At 39.6% G+C, this 25,229-nt stretch overlaps 1 protein-coding gene across 2 annotated transcripts; it reads left to right on the plus strand.

Annotated features, from left to right (window-relative positions):
• Window positions 1-1,145: 1,145 nt before the first annotated feature.
• LOC129777757 (endothelin-converting enzyme 2-like) lies at window positions 1,146-24,988 on the plus strand. 2 transcript variants are annotated; one of them, XM_055784223.1, is made up of 16 exons: window positions 1,632-1,650; window positions 9,404-9,443; window positions 9,507-9,589; window positions 11,361-11,447; window positions 17,434-17,554; window positions 17,698-17,792; window positions 21,995-22,288; window positions 22,349-22,607; window positions 22,664-22,910; window positions 22,965-23,645; window positions 23,699-23,858; window positions 23,929-23,977; window positions 24,190-24,257; window positions 24,320-24,450; window positions 24,509-24,673; window positions 24,737-24,988. In XM_055784223.1, the coding sequence occupies exons 4-16, from the start codon at window positions 11,405-11,407 to the stop codon at window positions 24,911-24,913; spliced, it is 2,490 nt and encodes an 829-aa protein (XP_055640198.1). In that variant the 5' UTR covers window positions 1,632-1,650; window positions 9,404-9,443; window positions 9,507-9,589; window positions 11,361-11,404; the 3' UTR covers window positions 24,914-24,988. The 2 variants fall into 2 exon arrangements, with proteins under 2 accessions (XP_055640197.1, XP_055640198.1); XM_055784222.1 differs by lacking the exons at window positions 9,404-9,443; window positions 9,507-9,589 and having other exon boundaries at window positions 1,146-1,650.
• The last annotated feature ends 241 nt before the right edge of the window (window positions 24,989-25,229 follow it).

The following is a 25,229-nucleotide window of genomic DNA, read 5'->3' on the forward strand; positions in this document are numbered from 1 at the left end:
GCTCATCATATTTCAACCGGTTATCTAGATTTCGAGTTATGATTTTTTTTGGAAAAAAGCTAATATATTTTGGATATGCCCTTATAAAAAATCAGTCGTAATAGAAATTGGCCGTCTGAAAATAAAAAAAAATGTGATTTTAGGTAGCTGCCACTTTAGGTGGCTGCCACAATCCGAAACGTAATCCTACGTCAAGAAAAACAATAAGTTGTAACAATTTATCCGTTGACCGAACAGGTTTCAGTCTTGAAATCGCTTTGAAAAATTTCTAAAGACTCGAGGACAATTGCCCTGTGAGCAGTTGGGCAAAAGCCAGGAAAAAATCGAGCTTAAGCTAACCCTGAGAAGAAACTAGGTACAATGTAAACAACAAACACTTTTAAGCTCCTGCTTCCTTCAGCGTTCCACACAACGAGTATCCGAAGTTTTCTGCAACATTTGATACGTACGTGTCCTACGTGTACTCCTACCGTTGTATCATGGAATTACGTTTGGAAGCTAACGGACAACGGCGAACAAGCAATGGCTTCCGCAATATCACCACGAGTAGGTCAATATTTGTGCACTATACAGGGCCGCAAATGTGTACTCGCAACGAATATCCTCGGACGGTTGCGTGCTGAGCCTGGTGTCCACAAAGTAATTGCGAATGACCGCATCAAAAATAGCATGTCCCAACGAGGTCTCCTGATATCGCGCGTAGATGAGGATGATGATGGGGATGATGGAACAAGTTGAATATTTTGTTGACGAACAAAAATAATTCATGAGTTGAAGAAAATTGATTTCTGCTACCGAAAGTTTTTGCGTCTGATTTCACCACTTTCTGCCGCGAATAAAAGTATCACCGGATAATGGAAATAATAATCTATTTTCCCCGCTGTCACACATCATAACTACACTGTTGTCGTACCCATAGGCACACTCCCTCAATCAAATCGTGCACTCACACCAATTTCCTATCTCCGACCACAATCGTATTCAATCCTTTCAACCTCGCACCGTGGAAAATGCTGAAGGTGGGAGACAATATGAAAGCGAATAGTGCAGCCCATTAGAAGCACCACATCAATAGTCCGTCCTGCGAATAGGCGGCGAATCGAACCGATTCTTCACATCCTCAGCCAGTCAGAGTCGGTCAGTCAGCCACAGTCAACCACCGGTCGTCGATCGTTATTCGGACAGGAAGAGACCTATTCTCAGAGGAAAAAGTGATTCCATCAATGTGTGTTGTGTTGCAGACTTAAGAATATATTGCCAAACCACGTCGCTCGAATCGAGCTGTGCAGCCTTGGCATAGTTTTGGGTGGGAAAATAACAATTTCCATACAAACAGCAGCCCCAGTTGTGAGTGGTAAAACAAACACGTGTAAAAACGAATATCCGCATGATGGTGTGCACAGTGGAAAAAAAAATCTAGATAAAATATTGAATGTTTTCACCTGACGGTAGTAGTACGCGAAAATCTACAATTTCATTACCGTGTCTCAAAGTGGTAAAGGCCTCGAGGACTCTGCGGATCCAGCGTGTGTAGCATCGAGCCCCATTTCACCATATCTGTGATTAAACACTATACTGGAAGCGAGTAGCGGTGCTACCGGTGATCAATATTGAATATTGTGTAGCAGTTTCCACATCAAATTCTCCCAGGTTTAAGTATAATGCCAATATTAATGATTAAAAGAGCTCATAGTTTAATCGAGAGCAGGTTCATTGATGTATGAAACCTCATCGATATGATATGCAGTAGATTATAATATGCATGAAGATTCCTATTTATATTTTGTCACTAATTGATATTCGATGATCACATTAAAAAGTTTGGTTTTTTTTTGGGGAGGCTTGATTTTTATTGTTTGTTGATTGGACTCGAGTAAGTTTCATGCAATTGTATAACGACTTTTGACCCGGGCTGTGGAGCCGGAGAAAAATTTCCCAGCTCCGACTCCGACTCCCACAATTATTAGTACCGACTCAGACTCCTGCTAAACAAAAATGAAATAATTCGAAACCAAGTTTTTCATTAGTTTAGTTTACCATTTCCTCTGATTAGACAATAAAAATAAACATCAAAATATAGAATTATTTTTTCTAAAAAAAATGTCACCCTTCTAAACTCGAGTCGTCTGCGAGTAAAGGGTGTGTCACATCAAATTGCATCACGGAAAAAACGCTGTAGAAATTCGCTCAGTAGACCGATCCTTTTGAAAATTTTAGACAGTAAAATAAAAACTATTAAACAACTTTTGGCATTTTCTTTTTATTCATACTTCGAGCCCAAGCCCGTATGCTCGCACCTTCCTCTTTACCCCGTCCATAAGGTTCTGTACAACGTCAGGTTGTAGTTTTTTTTGAACAGAAATCCATTTTCTCTTGAAGTCCGCCTCCGATTTGACAACTTTTGGGTTCTTCCGGAGGGCCTGCTTCATAATCGCCCAATATTTCTCTATTGGGCGAAGCTCCGGCGCGTTGGGCGAGTTCATTTCCTTTGGCACGAAGGTGACCCCGTTGGCTTCGTACCACTCCAACACGTCCTTTGAATAGTAGCACGAAGCGAGATCCGGCCAGAAGATGGTCGGGCCCTCGTGCTGCTTCAATAGTGGTAGTAAGCGCTTCTGTAGGCACTCCTTAAGGTAAACCTGCCCGTTTACCGTGCCGGTCATCACGAAGGGGGCGCTCCGCTTTCCGCAAGAGCAGATCGTTTGCCACACCATGTACTTTTTGGCAAGCTTGGATAGTTCCTGCTTGCGAATCTCCTCCGGAACGCTGAATTTGTCCTCTGCGGAGAAGAACAACAGGCCCGGCAGCTGACGAAAGTCCGCTTTGACGTAGGTTTCGTCGTCCATTACCAGGCAATGCGGCTTCGTCAGCATTTCGGTGTACAGCTTCCGGGCTCGCGTCTTCCCCACCATGTTTTGCCTTTCGTCGCGGTTAGGAGCCTTCTGAACCTTGTATGTACGCAGGCCCTCCCGCTGCTTGATCCGCTGGACGAATGAACTTGACAAATTCAGCTTATTGGCGACATCCCGGACCGAACTTCTCGGATCACGTCTAAACTGCTTAACTACGCGCTTGTGATCTTTTTCACTGACGGAGCATCCATTTTTGCCGTTCTTCACCTTCCGGTCGATGGATAGGTTCTCGAAGTATCGTTTTAGTACTCTGCTGACCGTGGATTGGACGATTCCCAGCATCTTACCGATGTCCCGATGTGACAACTCCGGATTCTCGAAATGAGTGTACAAGATTAATTCACGACGCTCTTTTTCGTTCGACGACATTTTTCCAAATTTACGAAAAATTGACAGTGAAGCATGGCCAACGTGATCTATACAATCTTATCTGATTATAAGCGAAAGCTGAAGATATAATTCCTAAAAATTAAATTTCTACAGCGTTTTTTCCGTGATGTAATTTGATGTGACACACCCTTTAATCGGCTTTCTACCCAATTAACAAAGCAGGAAGGAACATTTTGGCTCCTTTATGGGGGTATTCTAGTGTAGAGATACAAATTTCGGACGTTTTTTCGAGTTCCGTAAACATACAACAAAGAGCATTTTTACTATCCATTATATCCTTTTCTGTTCATCTATCTTTTAACAATAAAACAGAAACTGAATGGAGAAAAAATATTCATAACTAGAATACCTACAAGCCGATGAAGTGAGGGGGTTAAAAAAAAAGTTGTGCCATGGCGTACACGATTCAAGCCCTTCTGGTTATCTGGAACAAATAAAATCGAACAGATTCTAAATCAGTAAAGATACCGCTATCGCTACAAAATTGTGTGAAGTTCACTTCAGCGCTTTCTCATTCATGTCTGTAGATTATACACGATGGAATGCTAAAAGCACACAACAAAAAAAAACCGCTATCGCATGAATCTCGGACAAGTCAAAAACATAATTTTTAACAAAATGGTGGACGTTTGAAAAACAATATGCGGTTTAAAACATTTTTCCTGACGTTTCCTGATTTAAAAAAAAAAATTTGAAAAATGTAATTTTTAGAGGTTCATGCGATAGAGAGATGCAGACAGATTGTGTTCATATAAATTCGACATGATTCGGTTCAGTAAAACTTGAGAACTTGAGTACGCCAGTTTGAAAAAACTAGTTTCGAGAAAAACGCGTTTGATGTTCATTGCTATGGCCGTACGAGGTTAGATACCGCATCACTAAAATGGCTCTAACTCGGTAAATAATGGAATTTTTTTATTTTTTTTAATTTTTTTTCAAATTTCTAGACTAGAATACTGCCTTAAGGTGAAGGTGGAAGCTAGCCACGAATGGCTGCCACAATGGCGCTCATTTCTTCCATCTCTCTCCCTCACCCCTCGCCCGAAAATCAATAATTTTACGAAACAGTGTGAAGAAAATGAGCTGTTTCGCACACTTCCCATCAAGTAATATCAACCAAACTCTAATCGATTACTCACAAGATATTAAATTTTCATCTGCTGTCGCACTGTATAGTGAAAAACGTCGGAAAATTCGAGCTAGTGCTCTGAAAGTTAAATTTTCATGTTTCAATCATCGGCAATGGTTTTGTTTGTATTGGTGAAAGCATCGTTATTTTTTCGACACTGATGCCAGACAACATCATCGAAACAACTATAAAAACCACTCAATAAAATGTTATTCCTGAGTCATAGCGTTTCATGTCATGAAAATCAATAGAATAAAATTGTGTTGATATTAACACACGCCCCGGCTGCCTATGCTTTCAAAAACAGTAAACGGAAAAGTATTGCATTCAATCAAAATGCCTCGGCCAACGAAGAGAAGGGTTAAGGCTCTCCAACGTGAATATGTGAAAACAATACGATCAACGAAGGAAAATATTAAGGAATCATCAACATCGAGTTACTATGCGGAAGAACTTGTTAATACCAAAAGAGCCCCAATTTGCTTGTGTTATAAATATGCTCATGTTACGCTCGCGTATAATCAGAATTTTACTTCATATGCAAATGCACCTTCTATATATATTTATATTTTCAATTGTTCATCGGAACATATCGTTCATACATTTTACTTTAGTATTGAATTGTAATTTTTTTTTCAAATGTATTCAAAGACTCGTGTCAATGAAGCGCCACACAGTCTGATAAGTGAATTGATCTATTTACGTGTGATTTGCTCTTCTCTCACAAACCCTATTACCCATTTTTACACGTGGGTTTACCTATACTACTACAATGGCTAGCTTCCACATTTACTTTGAAACTTATGTAAATGAGCCTTCAAAAATGAACGAATTCAAATGAAATTTAAAATGCTCGTAAAAACAGAATTGCTTCAGCCAAATCTTCCTTCATTGAGGCTTCAAAATTTTGACGTGGGAATACGTTTAACCGGAATATATGGGGGGTAAAATGAAAATCTAAACACAGAACATGCAGGAAAAAATGAAAGATTTCGAATGCTTATAACTCGAACATTTCTTATTGGATCGGAAAAATGTTTGCATCAATTGATAAGGTAAATTTCTACGCATCTATCGAAACTAACAAAATGTTATTTTTCATTATATAAACAATTGAATAACTGTAAAATATTGGGCGTTATCCAAACGCCCTAACTGCCTCGTTTTGATTGGCCCTATTTACGGTTTCCCTAACACAGCCATCAAAACCAGCCTTGGGGAAATCGGCATTGCAAATACATGAAAGTAGGCGGACTTTTGTTCTCACCAAAAAATGTTCCCTAACACAGACTTCAAAACCAAGCAGCGATGGAGAAATCGGCATTGCAAACACATGAAAGTGAGGGGGCTTTTGTTCCCTCCGAAATGTGTTTTCCTAACACAGACTTCAAATCCATGGTGCTTGGGGAAATTGGCATTGCAGATACATGTAAGTCGGGGGTATTTTTGTGCCGACTGAAATGTGTTTCCCTAACACAGACTTCAAATCCATAGAGCTTGGGGAAATTGGTATTGCAGATACATGTAGTCGGGGGTGTTTTTGTTCCGACTGAAATATGTAAGCAACTAGCAAGCTGCAATACGCAATATGCAACAGACGACATTATTTTGGCAATAAATTATGGGCAATAAATTGCTCTTCAACCGACACGTCGTGTTATTAGCGATATATGTTGTTCTACAAAGACGATAGCGATATCGTATTGCGTTGGTGTGTGAGATCATCTAAAATTAAATGGAAAGCCCCATTGGGGATAATATTGCTTATTGCATGTTGATAGTTGCTAGTTGCTTATTGCTCCGGTGTGCGAGCCGCCTAATACAGACTTCAAATTCACGGAGCTTGGGGAAATTGGCATTGCAGATACATGTAAGTCGAGGGGATTTTTGTTCCGATTGAAATGTGTTTCGCTAACACAGACTTCAAAACCAAGGTTTCTGGGGAAATCGGCTCTGCAAATAAATGCAAACAGCGAGTAAAGGGTGTGTCACATCAAATTGCATCACGGAAAAAACGCTGTAGAAATTCGCCCAGTAGACCGATCCTTTTGAAAATTTTAGACAGTAAAATAAAAACTATTAAACAACTTTTGGTATTTTCTTTTTATTCATACTTCGAGCCCAAGCCCGTATGCTCGCACCTTCCTCTTTACCCCGTCCATAAGGTTCTGTACAACGTCAGGTTGTAGTTTTTTTTTTGAACAGAAATCCATTTTCTCTTGAAGTCCGCCTCCGATTTGACAACTTTTGGGTTCTTCCGGAGGGCCTGCTTCATAATCGCCCAATATTTCTCTATTGGGCGAAGCTCCGGGGCGTTGGGCGGGTTCATTTCCTTTGGCACGAAGGTGACCCCGTTGGCTTCGTACCACTCCAACACGTCCTTTGAATAGTGGCACGAAGCGAGATCCGGCCAGAAGATGGTCGGGACCTCGTGCTGCTTCAATAGTGGTAGTAAGCGCTTCTGTAGGCACTCCTTAAGGTAAACCTGCCCGTTTACCGTGCCGGTCATCACGAAGGGGGCGCTCCGCTTTCCGCAAGAGCAGATCGCTTGCCACACCATGTACTTTTTGGCAAACTTGGATAGTTTCTGCTTGCGAATCTCCTCCGGAACGCTGAATTTGTCCTCTGCGGAGAAGAACAACAGGCCCGGCAGCTGACGAAAGTCCGCTTTGACGTAGGTTTCGTCGTCCATTACCAGGCAATGCGGCTTCGTCAGCATTTCGGTGTACAGCTTCCGGGCTCGCGTCTTCCCCACCATGTTTTGCCTTTCGTCGCGGTTAGGAGCCTTCTGAACCTTGTATGTACGCAGGCCCTCCCGCTGCTTGGTCCGCTGGACGAATGAACTTGACAAATTCAGCTTATTGGCGACATCCCGGACCGAACTTCTCGGATCACGTCTAAACTGCTTAACTACGCGCTTGTGATCTTTTTCACTGACGGAGCATCCATTTTTGCCGTTCTTCACCTTCCGGTTAGGTTCTCGAAGTATCGTTTTAGTACTCTGCTGACCGTGGATTGGACGATTCCCAGCATCTTACCGATGTCCCGATGTGACAACTCCGGATTCTCGAAATGAGTGCACAGGATTAATTCACGACGCTCTTTTTCGTTCGACGACATTTTTCCAAATTTACGAAAAATTGACAGTGAAGCATGGCCAACGTATAGATCACACTCTTATCTGATTATAAGCGAAAGCTGAAGATATAATTGCTAAAAATTAAATTTCTACAGCGTTTTTTCCGTGATACAATTTGATGTGACACACCCTTTACTTTTGTCCTCGCTTGCCTTTGTGCAGACTGGAATATATCTGTCCTAACATGAACTTCTAAACTTGCCAAACTAAGGTCCCACGTCAACCTTGCGGTTATATCATAGATATAACCCACCCATTTTTTTCAAAGCAGAGAACAGCCTCTGGCAAATAAGCTAGGATTTCACTTCAAAAGATGTTCAGCAACAGGTTTTCATTCTTATTCTCTTTTGCGAGGCAACGTCGTTTTGCTTTCCGATATACACCTATGTCTTTCAGGAAGGGTGCCTGTATAAAGTGGTATGTCAATCACTTCATTCAAAATATAAAAGGTTCGTGAGTAAAGCTGTTTACTAATTGACTCAAAAACTTGTTTCAATATCTCAAAACTGCTTCGAAAGCAAACTATCGAAATCACAAAAATCTACAAATATGAGTATCTGCTTGAAAGTTCATCTTAGTCAAGATTTGTCGATGCATATCTTTGCTGTCAGCGAAAGTTCTCTAAATATTGTGCTCGCCCTAGCCAATCTCAGTTTCTATTTTGCTACTGCGAGGAACACTTTTTTTCGCCACAGAATCCATCTTCAGAATATGCGAAAAACAAGCATAATGTAGAGTGGAATCAAATAGGAGGTACGTCGTCGGTTTTCATACCGTGGAGATTGTATGGATTGTTGATTTTATGCGTTTTCGGTTATCAGACAGATAACTGTAGTGTGGGACAAATATATAATCGCCAGAAACGTACGGGAAAAACGCCGCGGTACATACTGAATGCGTTAAGTGTATTGTTCTGAGTACGTGAACTGTTCTCGCGAGAACAAGAATGAATAATGAATCAACCATTTTCAGCTGCGTGTACAAAAGTACAAAAACCCATCGGTCCTTTTCAGGGCCACTTTCGAATGAATAGTTTTTTAAGAATTTTCAATGCATTCTAAAAATCTATTTAATATTTATGTTTGCAAGAAGAGAGCTTCTGTGAATTCATGAGAGTGTTTGGATTCATTGGTATAATGATGTTGTTTTGAATTGTAGAGGGGTTAAAGTTCTCGCAGTTTATTCACCTCTAACCTTTGAATAAACCAATTTGAAATACCAAACTGAACATCCCAGTCTTGGGATTACTATATGGCAAGCCTTGCTGCTTGGATGACTGATAAATCGTGAATGACTGATAAATCGTGAATGACTGATACGTGATTTTTTCAATCAATCATTCAACTTAAAATTTTGAAATTATGTTTCAATACTATTGATTTCGCCTTCAGTTTTCGGTTCGGTTCAGTTTTTCTGTTACCGTTCTACGTCTGCTGAGATGTTTCGTTCTGCGCTGGAGATGTAATTTAGCTAGGAGATACTGTAAATCTACTTGGATACTCAAGAAGTTCAGTATTCCAGTTTCTAGACAGCAAGCTATCAACAGTACATGTTGACGCTTAGAAATCATTTGACAATTTACCGAAATTGCCTCGCGAAGCGTTCGCACTCCTCACTCAGTGAAAGTATTCATTTATTGGCCTTTGTCATTGCTATCAAATATTTGTACCAAAGAGTTTTATTATTAAATTTCTTCAATGTTTGTGCTCGCCGGCAATAGTTTCGTAGTTCTATGTTAACAATGCGGTCGTGCCTTGAACATCACCATTCTTCATTTATCTTTTCTTTACGGCCCGCGGCACCATGAATTGTTTGTCGCCCCTATAAAAAAAGGTTGAGTACCGCTGGATTATATGCTTCACACTTAAATCGGGTACGATGATTCCGTTTGCGACATTCATTCTAAGCGACTAATGTCTCTTATAATTAAAAACAGAAACAGATACTAGTGTCCCAAGAGTCACCAAGTGATTGAAAATATCAACGGACGATTCGGTTCATGCTTCATACAGACCCGCGGTATGTATTCACTCTTATTAGTCATATCCATGAATAATTCCCTGTGTAAGAATTTCGTTTCATTCAAACATAATATAAAAAATATAACACGAACAAACGAATTGAATGAATATTGTCATAGTCATACACCAACAATGCGGTCGTGTCTTGGACATTATCGTCCATGTTTTTTCTTACTTTTTGTAACTGTTATAACTCCACAGCTGAAAAATAAAACAGCAAAGAAAACAACTGGAAACAACCTAAAGCTTTAAAAAATGCTATAGTTATTCAGCTCTTGCTGAAGCGAATCCGTAGCCTCAACCCATCTGAATTACGTTTGGGTGATCTTTATAAATAGATCGATCTTACCGAATCGATTTTCTAAACGGCGTAGGGATCGATCCACCGATTTATACCAAAGAATCGATCTGTGCCGAATCGATATTCGAAGAATCAAAAGCTTTTTTTACAATGTGTCTACTTATTCTACAGGGGTGTCGTCTTTTATTTAAACAGGGAATACAAATTTCATATTTCTATTCAAACATCAAAGGCATTTTGTTTTGTTTCTCAGAATTAAAGCCACAACAAATTTTAAAGTCCATAAAAACATTTTCCAGGGCATTCATCTCGAGTACAAAAGATCGATCCGAAATATCGGAAATCGAAATGGAAAAGATCGATCTTCTAAAAATCGATCCGAGATCGCCTAATCCTAATCTGAACGTATGTTCCTCTACGAACCAATATTTTTCCACGAACAAGCGTATTGAAGAGGTTATTGATAAAGCGGAGTACAACAATGCTCACGGCGAACCAATGCTCAAAACCGTAGTTAATTAATGTGTGAGTTTGCGGGTGGTCGGTTTATATTAATATCTGATTGTGATTAAGAAACACAATTCCAAAAGCCAGTGAAAGGAAAGTTGGGGGTGGAATCGGACGGACACGTTAAGCAAGCATAAAGTGGTAAACGAAACTGAACAGTTAATAGCATGCGAGCTTGACCAGTGGAGTGGGAGCAAGGCTCGAGAAATTATAAACGTTGGTGTTCAATCACAATATAAAAATCACGTACTCTTTCGGTGGTTGCGAGTTAGGCAAGCGCTAAATAATCGACATAGAATACAAACCGGTGGTTAGGGATGGATGGTTGGTGGGTACACTGTGGCACATAAAGTATTTTGGGTATTTCACAGGAATAAGAGTGATTGATAACATGAGAATATTCAAAGGTAGTATATATGTTCTATCCAAAACATTTTTTTTCTAATATGAATATTGGTAGAACGAAAAATCTAAATTAGGTTCATCCAATTAACCAATTTGTTTTTGGCTTCTTAACATACATGTTATTTTATAGCTTCGAGTTCAATTCCCGGTCAGATCGGAAGGTTTGTGGGTCAGGAAAGTTCGCCGAACTTGCACTGCTGCATGAGTATTCTCGAATTTGGCGAATTTGACAAAAAAGTCTCAATCAAGTAATGATTAAAATGACGCAAATAATAATCTGTGAAAACAACGAAGGTCCTCTAGAAAGAAGAACAACTCAAACGTAATTCCATCGTGAAATCAGTAGTGGTCAGAACATTTGGAATGCAAACATCTCTCTATTTTGTTTCCCAGAAGTGAATGTTCCATTTCAGTTGGCTTATATCACCATTCGAGAGCTGATCCGAATCGTAATCGAATCAGATATCCTCACTCGACTTACACTAACACCACAGCCATCACGTTTCATTGGCCATGTATATATATCTAATCAATCGCTTTGTACTTCAATTTTCAGACTGAACCGTGAAAAGTGCCGGAAAATAGCACCCCAATTAGAGCATGTCAACACAGAGAATTTGGACTGTGGAGGGAAAACGAGATGGTGAGTTGAGCGCATGCAAATAAACGGAGTCTTCCAGTAGTATTTGAGAGTGGAAAAACAATTTGCGATGAGCGTTATTTATGTCTGCGCGTCGTAAAATAGTGAAATAAAATCGTAAAAACATTTCGAAACAGTTAGTGAATTGCACAGCCGATGAACATAGAAATAGCTGTCTTACGAAAACGAAAAAAAAACTCCTTTGCCCTATTAAGAAAAAACAAAATTAATAAAATGCACTCAAAATGCTAATTTACACAAAAATTAAGATTACAATTTTTAAACTAAGCCGCTGAAATGCGAACATAGGATTGGTTTACTGTAAATGCTGCCTTCTCGATAGTTATTGTCCCACATATCCCATAAAGAATAAATAATACAATTCGAAACCAAACATTTCAGTTGCCAGTGCACTTCAAAGTGCGCCAATTGAAATGCATAAGTCATTCTACTTTGATCGCAATCATCGTTTTCCATACTGCGGAAACCACTCTTAGAAACCACCAATCTTTATGCAAAAAATGTTCATTAATTAAACGAAAATACTTCCTGCGGCGTCATCACAATGTGTTGTCTATTGATCGACATCATCACCACGCCGTATGCTCCCATGTTTCTCACGGTTAAGTTTCGCCTGGTTCGAATTTGCGATACAGTTTACCCTCGGGCAAACAGGAAATAAGCGCTTGGAATTTCATTTTTGATGAAAGTAATTCAACCAAAAAGTTTCCTGCCACTCTACAGAATATAAACAGAGAGGTTGAAAATGTAACAGTCTTTCAAAGAACAGGCGTTCTGGTTTAAAAGAAAATTCACAGGATTACTGTTCTTGTAGAAAAAGTTTAATTATTTTTCGTTCGAAAGACTTTTATACCCCTACTGCAAGCTCATAGTACTATGGAATGAAATTATTGTATATTGAGATGCTGGAAACTGAATTTAAGGTGTTCTTATATTATTCCTTTACGGTTCATTCGTTGCTACCTAATGCCAGCATAATGGATCGTCAACATCATGAGACTTAATTTCTTCTATAGATGGGTTGAGATAAAAATCCTCACCTGTTAGATAAAGAAAAGGGCTGCTAAAGCCAATATCGCATCTCTGTAGAAAATGAAACGCTAACTGAAGCAACAAACCTAAATTCTGATAGATAAAAATATTTTGTAAAGGTTTTTATTAAATTTCAACAACAATAAAAATATAAGAAAAATTTTCTATTGTTTTGAAATTTCGAACTTTTTGCCAAAAGCCTTGTATCTTTTTCTGCACAGTGACATTTTCAACTTATCTGTCATCTCTTTCCACTATTTTTCCATATCATATGGTGTTTTGGTTGTTTTGCCACACTTCTTCAGTTTACGCTTGACAATTATCCAGTTGACAGACTCACACTTTTTTTTCCAATAAAATAATATATAATAATAAAATAACATTATACAATACTACAGCATCTCGGCTGTAATGGCAGCTGACAAAATCAGGTCAGAACTTCACGAGACCTTCGTGTGACGGAATTCCTTCTGAAGACACATTTCGTTGTGAAATTATCCATCCATAGTTGCTCCAATGCTAAAAAGATGCCTTGCCACAGCATCAACTTGCGCGCGAATGAATCTGCGAATACAAATTAGAACATACCCGGAAACAGCAAGGTAATATTTTCGACCCGGGTTTTGTCCAAAGCCCATTTTACATATGTTTCATCGTCCACCAAAATTCATAACGCGCCATACTGAGTAGTCCAGCGGATTAACATCGGTGTTGGATTGCGGATACATATCCTTCGCCCAGAACGACAGATGTTCCTGCAACCACTTCTGAGTGCGGTTTGAGCTGTGACTCGGAGCCCCATCTTGTTGAAAAACAACATTTAGCTTCGGGACGTGCTACTCTTTGATCCACGGAAGAACATACTTACTTAAAATCCCGATGTTAACCACCGTTTTTACTTCGTCGCCTTCTGGAATGAACGCTGGGTTCTTTTTGACGTAGGACTAAGTTCACAGTTTCGAAAACCAAAGCGTTACGCCGGAGAACGGGATTTTGAGCGTGAATAGCTCCTAAACAACTGAATTCGTTTTGCTATCACGTTCTACAAAAGCGGGTACAAATGGAACGCTTTGGCTCGATTATTCAAGACTGCGTTGGAAGATATCTCTTCATGTCACCAGCTCACTGAACTTCTACGCATACCGTTTGATGATTAGGCAACATGTTGATAACTATTTTCTGCGATAACTACTACCATAATGCATGAATTGACTTAAATTGAGATTTGTTTGCAGTTGAATTCGTAAATAGTTTCATTCATTCACTATTTTAATCAATAATTTAATCAATACACAAAAGATAGCACTGCGCAGCGGCGATATCGTACCCAAGAAGGATCATCCGAGGTGGGATTATTGTTAATTGAAGAAATACAATTGATTACTAAGCCAACGGCAGTCCTACGTCAACCTTGCGGTTATATCATAGGTATAACCCATCCATAGTTTTTTGCCATCGGAAGCTAACAATCCAAACACCATAACACTAGCAAGACCATAACTATAACGTGGGACAAATCACGAATACGCTGCCACTTCATCATGGCGCAACTGTCAAACTTAGGAAATCGGCTTCTTTTACTCGAGGCCTGTTATGATATGAATTAGAGCTTACATACATGCGAAAATTACCAAAGCATTGTACGCACAGGTGAAACGGGAACTCTTTTTTGAACGCCTTTTGAATCCTCGAGGTCCAACGATCTCTAACTCCGTACAAAGTGTTTAATATTTAAATCCCCTTCAAGACCAGGTGTCCTTCATGAGCCCGAAGCAAAGACGATACTCGAAGTCTCTCAAGCTCCACGTGTTTTCGAATGTCGAGTGCCCAGAACAAGCTACGACGAAGTATGAGGTATGATTAAAAACTAACGTGGTATTTCGAATTTCCGTTTGACATTTTAATATATCGGTAAACATGCTCCTGAAGTATGATAAAATTTCCATTATTTATTTTGTTTGTGACAGTTGCAAAGGTGAGGCGAGTATCTATGAACTCGGTGATTTTCGTTTGTTGAAATAATTTGATTAAAAGTTGTAAGTGTTACAAAATGTGTGAAATAATAAAAAAAAACAATGGGAAGTTTGCTCATTTATTTATTAATTTTATTCATTTATTCATTTATTTATTTATTTATTTATTTATTTATTTATGTATTTTTTTTTTTATCTGTATTATAGTGACTTTCAACTCATTTGGCTGGTTCGTCACTTTTACTTCCATTTTTGGAAGAATGTCGGGAGTGAGAAAATCTAAAACAGAGGCGAATAATCTGTCAAATTTCAAAGCCTCTATAATTCAAACAATGACCATGATCATCATTTTTCAAGATATATATCGGGAACAGTAATGCAATTTTGTTCAGTGGGGGCAGCGCGTCGATCTACATGCCGACTGGTGGAAAGTGCTTCTGTATTTTTACACCACATTATTTCTGTATCTTGGCTGAGGTGTAAATTTCGAAAAAAAATTCCCGCAAATTTTCCAAAGATAAACGGTGTATGAATGATGTTTGTTACTTATTAAACCAAACAAATTTTAAACATGGCTTAAAAACTGCATTGAAAGCAAATTATTGAAATCACAAAAATCTATAAAAATGCTACGGACTTTCACATCAAAGTCAAGATCGACGGTTGATGCATGCCGCCGAATGGCCGTGAAAAACACTATCAATATTGTGCTCGCCCTAGCCAACTACATTCCGTGTTGAACGGACGTGCAAAATTTTTCAACTCAGAATGCATTCTCATATATTATAGCGCGAAGTAAGCATAGTGCAGAGCTGCATTGACGAGCAGAAACAAAACAAAAGAAAAATATTGGATAGGGCCTACCGCGTCGGTTTCCATACCGTTATGTGGAGATTGGTTGTGTTGTGTATGTGTTGAATCACAGTTACTTACTCATTTTATGGGTTATTAAATAGATAACGGTGGCGGGCGACCCTGAGAAATTGATTAATCGGGAATTAATTGGTGACTTTTTCCGATCGATCAATTTATGTTCGTGAATTGTTTCCGAGTTAAAGTGCCGTCAAAGAGCAGCATATTTCAAGCCGGATGTGAATAAAATATTTTTCAGCGATGAGAACTGCGTTCTTCGGTGGAAAGTTTAAGGTAAAAATTTATTCAATAGTGGTTGCAGTTGACGCCACAACTACACATCTGATTCGGCTCGGATTTTTTGTTGCTGTTCTGAGTGTATTTTGAAGCGTTTGAAATATAATTTTTCTAAGAGATACTGAAAAATACTTATACTCAGCAAGTTCAGCGTTTCAGTGCCGCTCTAGACAGCGAACAATACACGGTACATGTTAATTCTGAGAGTTAATATGAAAATCTGCTCAACGTTCGCGTCCCTCACTCAACGAAAGTATTCATTCCCCTTGATAGTGCTACCAAAAGTTTGTATAAATAGTCAACATGTCTAAATAACAACATGTATAAATAGTCAACAACAAGCCATTGGAATCAAACACAACGTAAAAAGGCATCAAAATAATGATTAAACTAGAAAATTATACGGTTTGATGAATAAGTCTGAAATCACAATGCAGCAGTGTGCGTTGCATCACACTAGATGAAGTGCCCAACACGCTATTGCGATTCAGCGATAAATTTATACGCTATTTTTAAATTTCTAGAAAAACTATTAGGGAAACAACCCGATTTTTTTCGCACGCTCTTTAGATTTAACGAAATACCAAATAATATTTCTCAGCGTCCAATACTGGATATATAGGGGGAGGCGTTTCAATCACGACATCAAAAAATCATGTCCCAATGTTTGAAAACATTACGCTCATTCATCTTTTCAACAATGCAAACCACATGAGTTATTAATTTGTAATCAAAGTGGATTCCCATAAAGTGCGGCTGACCACACAACCGCACATGTATGATTGACACTCTCCGATGACTAATGTGGAACAGGTTATAACCTTATCAAGCAACAGGAAACATATTCATCGAGCAACACTCACCCCAACTTCAGCACCGTTGAGGTCAATACCCTAGCGAGAAATCGATAACAGCGGGAAAAATGTACACAAACACACTAAACAAACAATCGAATCCACCGAACCCTACACAGCAGGCATCCATACATGTTTAATTCCGACTGCATGTGGAGGACCCCTGTAAAGGAAAATGCTTTATCAGTTCGGATTGTAATCAACGACTGCCGCATATTTGCGGTCTGAATAAAAAATGCAGGTGAGAAAACATGGAGCTACAGTTGTGTCGGTTGTCCTTTTCCGTCCAGTTTTGGTTAGCAGAGGAAGGGGTGTTTCCTTTTTGAATGCAGAATTATATGGACGGGATGATGTGAATTAGATGCGATACAGCTTTCTACTTCTGTCACCTTACAGTCGGAACAACAAACCCCTTTGAGAATGAATGGAACTTTTCACGGAGAAGTTGTATTTAGCCGTTTATTTATCTACTTCTACCCATGGCTATGAGCATAAATGAACAATGTACCTCTAGTTGACGCTTATGTTTTTCAAAATTAATGTTTAAACTAGAAAAAAAAGAGCATCCGTTACATAACATACGACAGGCGTGTTCGATAAACGTATACTCCTTAAACCCTTTCTATTCCAAGTCCTGTAAAAACAGTCGCCAGCATTATATTTTCTAACAAAAACAAACTTATTGCTGAAACCTTCAACTTGAGTCGAGCTGAGAGTATTGATATAACTGTTTATTTCCAAAATGTTCGAACCGATGACCATTACTTGAATTGTTGATGATACACGACACTGAATCAATACTTAATCATTTTCTCACATAAACTCTAACAGAATGCTCTTAAACTCATTTTTATGATCCTTTTTCCACCAGAAGGCACGAATTCCAACACATCAATTCATCGTAAAGCATTCAAACTCACACTTTTTTTCTGTTTATATCTTTTCCATCCCCACCATTAGGTCGACTAAACTCCAACAGCAAAAACAGTATAAACCACAGCGAAACACTTCCCTCCGATGATCCAGGCAGCCTAGGCGCCAACCATTCCCCCAACCCGTATCTGGTGGGAGTGCAATCAAGGTAATAAATTGTACCATTTTCCCACCTGTCCGAGCTTAAAACGAGATCGTATCGTCGTCAATAAAATTTTCCACCTTTCTTCTTCGCCACAAAAAAAAATGGTCCATCGGGACATCAATCCCTCGGCCCTCGTCCAACCTCAGATTCCGCCGCCGCTATTATCACAAGTTTACCGTTATAGCGCTGATCGTTATCGTCGTAATTTTGCTGATTGGAATCGTCGTGCTTGCCTGTTTACGTAAGTATTGGAATCCCCAAGGGGCATATCGGGGGATCATCGATGAGATGGTTTATTTGTTTTCATTTATGTTATTGGGGATCTGCAGGAAAATACACGTACTTTGATGTCGTAGTGGGGCACCAAATTGTATCGTGCTTCATGAGTTTTCATCAGATGTAATTTAACCCTACCGAGAACCTAATCGTTAATGCGAGGGTTGTTCCGAAAGTGGTACATAACATAGTAAAACTGCTTAGAAAATGACGCTATCTTAATCCAAATTTTCTTATTTTCTGTTGAACACGTGAGGATTCAGCACGCTATTAGTTGATCGTATAATACTAACCATTTTTATTAGACGGGGCGATTTGATGAGCAAAAAGCTTTCAAAAAGCTTTTTTGTTTTTTTCAACCGATTAGGATTGTATTCGCGTTTATATGGCCAAGTGTGAATCCAGCCAATTATAATACCCTGTTCTGTAGAAAAGTGTATTTCACTTGAAGCGTTCTGTTTCGATCAAAACAAATGGTAGTCGGAAGTGGGAAGGTTTGACTATAAGTAGTGTGAACCAGAATTTCCCATCCGCTATTTTCCAAACAGTTTTCAACTCGAACAGGAACATGAGGCCGAGCGTTGTCATGATGTAATATTATCGACTCGTGTCTGGTCGCAGAATAAATTGTTGCTTGTAGAAGTCTCCATTGACCATTTGACCAGATTTTATCAGCTTCACCTTTTGATCTCACCAAATCCAGAACATTACTTTGGCACGTGGATATTCGGCTTCGGCGTTGATGTTCCTAATTGCCCGGGCTTTACATACGATCTTTTGCGTGTTAGATTGCCTTAGTGAATTCATTTTTCGTCCCCGATAACGATTCGATTAAAAAAAGACTTCCAATATTGTCGACATGAAAAAATGAGTCGTTTAAAAGTAGCTTGTGAAGTTACTCCCAATGATTCTACAATCTCTGTTGGCGTTCGACACGAATCTTGATCGAGTAATGTCTCTAAATATTCGTCTTTGTCTTTTTCAGCGGCTCTTTTCTTCCTATTGAAACAGAAAATCGAATGGTGCTTATTTGCAACGAAACTTTACATTTTCAACTCAGTAAAAATTGATCTTGTGCAAAACAATACTTGGTTGACAGATGTCGACACTTATCGATACAGTAAAAATCATCTTTCACCGTCGACTATTTATAGTACCATAAACTACCTTGTGGAAGCGGAACGAATAAATTAACACACCCACTAAATTGTCAATTAAATAATTATAAGGATGGTGTCCAATATACGACTGAATTGTAGAACTACGAAATTATTGCCAGCGATAGTAAATATAATAGAAATGAACTCATTAATAGAAATATTAGGTTGGGGAAAAAGTTATCCATTATTTTCTCGGTAGTTGGCTTTAGTGATCAATATCTTGCGTAATATCGATCATACAATTTCAAGTTTAGGCTCGTTGCAAAGGTGACATTTCACACTGGAAAAAAGTTTTGCTGTTTCTTGTTTGTTCCATTCAGTTGTGAGTTACAGGGTGTTAACAATGGAGGTCAACAATGTGAAAGTTCGGTACATCTTACACTTTTTTTATAAATTCAAAAAAATGCAAGCCAGTCCGCTGAATTTATGAATGGTGTTTATGGTCTACTGTAAACCAATGAACCATTTGAAACTAACGATTGACCAGAAACGTCCAAAATTGGCCTACAGAAGGGGTATTGTGTTTCATCAGGACAACGCAAGGCCACACTATTCCGAGAGCTTGATTGGGATGTTTTAATGCATCCAACATATAGTCCGAACCTGGCACCAAGCGATTCCCACCTTTTTCTCGCAAAATTTCCCGAGTGATACGAAATTGAGATCAACAGTAGATTATAGAAACCTATTGCTAGAGTTTTTCGCCAATAAGGACCAGGACCTCTATCATAGAAACATTATGAAGCTACCTTTAGAATGGCAACAAATTTTACAATGAAACGGTGCATATTTGACCCAAATCGTACAATCCGAGGCATATTAAAAATAGTTTTGAATTTCACCCAAAAATAATGGATTACTTTTTCCCCAACCTAATACTTTGACAAGGGCCTATGAAAGAATGCTTGCACTGAGAGGCGCGAACGATCGACAACGCTATAAAAAGTCAATTCGAGCTATTGTCAATTGTCCATTAACATGTACATGCAATCAACTGCTCGCTGTCTAGAGCAACACTAAAATACTGAATTTTGAATATTCAAATAGTTTTTCCGTATCAAATAGCAAAACTACATCCCCCACATCCCCAAAAACATCATTTCCCAGAAAATCATCTGCTATGCAGTACCTTTCACAAAACGGCAGCAGAAAATCCGAAACGAATCGATTGTGTGGTGACGACGTCAGCAACAGCAACCCGTGCGGAACAAATTTTCACATTCAGTTTTCTTACAAAGAACATCGATTCCCCCGCTGGAAAATACATTGTTCACATCCAACCTAAAATACGTTGCACTTTAACACCACTTTTAACCCGAAAACAATGCTAGATTTCACAAAAATCGAATGACCAATCGGAAAATTTACCAATAAGTCCGAACACAGTTCTGAATTCATACAAGTTCTCTTCCAAACAAAAAAAACGGGTGAGTTTTATCTATGACTAGCTGACCCGACAAACTTCGTCCCGCCCAAAATTTATTTTTCCTTATTACATCCACGTTTTCTTACTAAGCGCTGTTCATGGGTCCAATCGCAGACATATTCATTGATTGATCTTCTATTCTATCGTTTAAAATTACCTTTTGCTATAAAATTCCTAGTACTTCTACCAAAACTCATCATTATAATATCAGATTATTTTCAGACAAAATTCTCGTTCAAGATTTTTCAACCACTTGCAAATAACATGTTTCTCCGTTACGTTACATGCCAAATTTGGTTTCAGTTGCTTGATTGATTCTCGAGTAATTCAGAAACTTGTGTTTCATTTGTATGGCAGCCCCCCCTAAGAGATGGGGGAGGGGTATCTAACCATCATAGAAACATTTATTGCACCCTAAAGTTTCCATATGCCTAATTTGGTTTAATTTGCTTGATTAATTCTCGAGTAATGCAAAAATTTGTGTTTCATTTGTAAGGCAACCCGTCCCTTAGAGAGGGGGGAGGGGTCTCAAACTATCACGAAAACCTTCCTCGGTCCCAATATATATATATATATATATATATATATATATATATATATATATATATATATATATATATATATATATATATATATATATATATATATATATATATATATATATATATATATATATATATATATATATATATATATATATGCCGTGGGAAAGCCTCGAATAACCCGAGCGAACAAGGTGACTTGTCACACAACCAATGCCTACTATGATTCTGAACACTATCAACCTTATCCAGTAAAATTTAAAAAAAAACCATTATGTCTCGTACTTGGAATTCTCAAAATAGATTCACTTTTCACTCCTGATAAACGACATGATGCAAAAACATTTTTCTTGTACAGTGCGAGCAAAAAAAAATTCACCCCTTATTAGCATTTTAGCTGTAACAGAGCCGGATTTTAATCGTGTACATGTCACATAAATAGCACATTACACAGTTGCCATATTGGGCGTAAGAGTATTCTTTTTGTTTGTCCAGTTAGACCAGACAGCGGAGACAGTTGATATGATAATTGATGTGTTATTAATAGAACAACAGCCCGATGTTTCTTGCGGACCAGAGCAGTTGTATGGATGAATGGATTATTTCGATCGATCTCCATCGCTGATGATTGTCGCATGGACGTAGTCATTCTGTAACAACACAAAGATGATCAATGAGGGCTCTGAGTTTTGAACTTACGATCGATCGCTTACTAAGCGAACGCGCAACCAATGTGGCTTTGAAAAAATCCTTAACACGACGTGCGAGTAGCTTTTGTTGCGTAGCCGTCATTTTGAGAACAAAAAACCAATGTTAAAAAATAGAGGCATCATTCTGCACGTATACTCCTACAAAATGTGGGGGGTTGAGATTTTTCAAAATCGCGATTCAACCGAATGCGTCGAGTTAAGAACGACCAAATTTCGAATTGATAAAGGGAGGTATTTCAAATATAACTGACGCGTTAGTCACTAGCCCATCAGTCCTGAATTTTCTTTTACAACCACAAAATAAACAAACCTTACAATCCCATTCGCAGTCCACTTTCCGCCAACCATTTGTCGCAGCCCGGAATGTCTCCGGTCGGCGGCAGCCCTCAAGCAATCCATGGACATCAGCGTAGATCCTTGCGATGACTTCTACAGCTACACCTGCGGGAACTGGGCCGATGATCATCCTCGCCCGGAAACATATCCCAGCTACGATTGGTTCACCGAGCGGCAGTCCAAGATTCTGCGGAACATCCGCCGGTATCTTCAGCAAAACGACAGCACCGATGATCCGCAGCCTGTACAGCAGGCAAGAGCCATGTATCGGGCGTGTATGAACTTGAGTGAGTTCCCTCGTATTAGGTTTACCTTTCTTGTGGCTCCTAATGTATTGACCTCTCCAGCCGCCATGGACGCCCTTGGATATGACTACGTGTTCACCCTGCTAAACGATATGTATCTTCCGAGCTATCCAACAATTCTAAATCTCACCGCTGTCGATTACGAAAGTTACGACTTTGACTGGATTCGATCTCTGGCGAAGGTGAAACAGTTGCTGGGGATGGACATCCTGATTGGCTTTGACGTATTTCCCGATCCGAGAAATCGAGACTACAACAAACTGGCGCTTGGTACCCCTGAGGCGGCATCCGATTTGCCATTGTGAGTAAGACAGCTAATCTTGTGGGCATCGAAATGAAATGTTACTTTGTTTGCAGCAACGATAACGTCATGAAGCACATTACGCGAGTGAAACACAAGATAATAGTGAGAGAAACGGATGACGAGGATGTAGATGAAGCAGAGGAAGATACCGGTTACATGAAGGCATACAAGAATTTTATGATTGGTACTATGAAAATCCTAGTGAACAATTCCGATTCCAAAGCCGAGCTGGAGTCATTCGACGACAGTTTCAGCAAAGCGGCCGATGTCTACGTAAGTATGTCCAAAGTTTTCATGAAGGTAAGCTAGAGTAACATTTGCAATCCGGTAACCACTGAGAGGATTAAATTGCAGTTTGAAAAACAAGCTGATAACATCTCCAAAACTAACGACACCGAGGATAGGCTGAATCTGCAAGATTTGGTCTACGTGAACTTGGATGATCTTCAAAATATGACTGACCGAGGGTCGGCTTCTAAGGAACCACTTTCAGTGTGGAAACGCTATCTGCACGATGTCTTCGATGGCATCCCAGAGGCACAACTGAATCTAAACGACCTCATCATCCTGACAAGCAACACAGATATTTTCTATCTGCGACTGTTAGTGGACTACCTATCACAAACCCCTCTTGTTCACATCGAGTTGTTCATTTGGTATACGGTAGTCGAAGAGCTGATCCTCCACACGACGGCAGAAATACGAAGATTACACTACGAGTACTACAAGATGGTGATGGCGATGGAAGGATACACCCCGCGGTCACTGTACTGTGCCGGGGCGGTGAATAAGTTGATGGGAATGGCGGTTAGCTTTGCGATTACCGAGCGTAACTTCCTGCAGGACACGAAACCCAGAGTGGAGAAGATGTTGAAGTATATCAGGGATGCGTTCGAGCGATTGGTACGGGATACAACCTGGATGGATTGGAACACCAAGCAGTCTACCTTGGAGAAGTCCAAAGCAATGCGTAGTTTAATTGGCTTCCCCGAGTGGATACTGGACGAGAACAAGCTTGAGGAGTATTATGAAAAGGTACTTTACGGTTTTTTCCATGAATCCAGATAAATTTGACGATTTTTGTCTAGTTGGAGATCAACGACACGCGTCATTTAGAAAATATGATTCAGATCATAGAGCAGCGAAACGTCCGGAAGCTTCGCCGGTGGAGGATGAAAAACATTCTCAGCTGGGATACGATTCCGACCAATGTGAACGCATTTCATACCTTCCAGGATAACGCTATCAGTGAGTAGATAGATGTTCAGATGCTACCTCAACAAATGCTAACCTCCATAATCTTCATTGTGGGACGCAGCCATTCCGATTGCTATTCTGCAGTATCCATTCTACCATTTGGGCCTAGAGTAAGCGTTGGTTTGGGCATCCGTTTGCCAAATACACATTTTCCATATGCACCGTCATCACGAGTTGAGCACTCTATTTGCTCGACCCCCAAGCTACACATTTGCACGCGTGTTGAGGCGTACACTCACAGAAGGCTTCTTTCCGAGTGCTGTTTTCTGCGACTCTGTGATAGAACTGTACAACTCATCCGATACTTGCGATACAATTTCAGAGCGCTGAATTATGGAGCCATGGGAACGATCTTGGGGCACGAGCTTACCCATGGATTCGATGATAGTGGTGAGTATTTGGACAGCAGTTGGTGAATTGAGCAATCTTCAATACAAAATTCGACTCTGCAGGTCGTCAATTCGACAAGGAAGGTAATCTGAAGCAGTGGTGGACGAACAGCACGGTCCGAGAATACGTTAACCGCTCGGCCTGTTTCGTGCAACAATACAGTGGCTATTACATTCCAGAAGCGGATGATCACGTAAATACTACATAGAACAAGTGTCATAGGGCAAAGCCGATAACTTGTTTACTTATAGATTGATGGTTTGCAAACACTCGGTGAGAACATCGCCGATAATGGCGGCTTGCGGGAAGCTTACTCAGCGTACAAAATCTATACACAGAAAAACGGCAGGGAGCCGCTGCTGCCAGGATTTGAAAACTACACTCATGAACAATTGTTCTTCATATCTTTTGGCAATGTAAATCAACTTCAGAGCATTGCGACAACATTAGTAACCTGTGTTCAAATACATCTTTCGCAGCTATGGTGTGAGTCGCACACGGCTTCCGCCGCTAAGGCCGCCTTGGATGACAGCCATTGCCCAAGCTGGATTCGCCTAAAAGGAGTACTGACAAATTCACCCGAATTTAGCCAGACGTTCGGTTGCAAGCGGGGCAGCGGAATGAACCCAGTCGGGCGCAAATGTCGAATCTGGTGAATATCAATTGAATTAAAAAAAACTGTGTGATTTTGTTCAACGTATAAGTGATTGATTTCCTAATCGAAACGTGTGATAAGGTAGCAATAAATTTCGTTATTTGTTAGCTAACAATAAAAGAAGAGTTATTGTCGTTTTATTATCCCTTTGATGCTCCATAAACAGTAAACAATCGTAGTAAAACAATTGAGAAAGCAATTCTGGGTGAATTCTTCTAGAATGAATTATATCACCTGATCTAAACACACCCCTGACTCTCCTCGTCGTTCATTTCAGGGCTATGCGGAGAAACAATGAAATAAACTATAATAAATTG

This window comes from Toxorhynchites rutilus, chromosome 3 (assembly GCF_029784135.1).
Source record: "Toxorhynchites rutilus septentrionalis strain SRP chromosome 3, ASM2978413v1, whole genome shotgun sequence".
In the NCBI taxonomy this organism is placed as follows: Eukaryota; Metazoa; Arthropoda; class Insecta; order Diptera; family Culicidae; genus Toxorhynchites; species Toxorhynchites rutilus.

What these genes read in the sequence shown, in the direction of transcription:
- LOC129777757 (XM_055784222.1), top strand. Translation starts at nt 11,405, where the DNA reads ATGTCAACACAGAGAATTTGGACTGTGGAGGGAAAACGAGATG. An exon ending in TTGAGGAGTATTATGAAAAG is followed by an intron (nt 23,646 to 23,698) that starts GTACTTTACGGT and finishes ATTTTTGTCTAG; the next exon opens with TTGGAGATCAACGACACGCG. An exon ending in TTCTACCATTTGGGCCTAGA is followed by an intron (nt 23,978 to 24,189) that starts GTAAGCGTTGGT and finishes ATACAATTTCAG; the next exon opens with AGCGCTGAATTATGGAGCCA.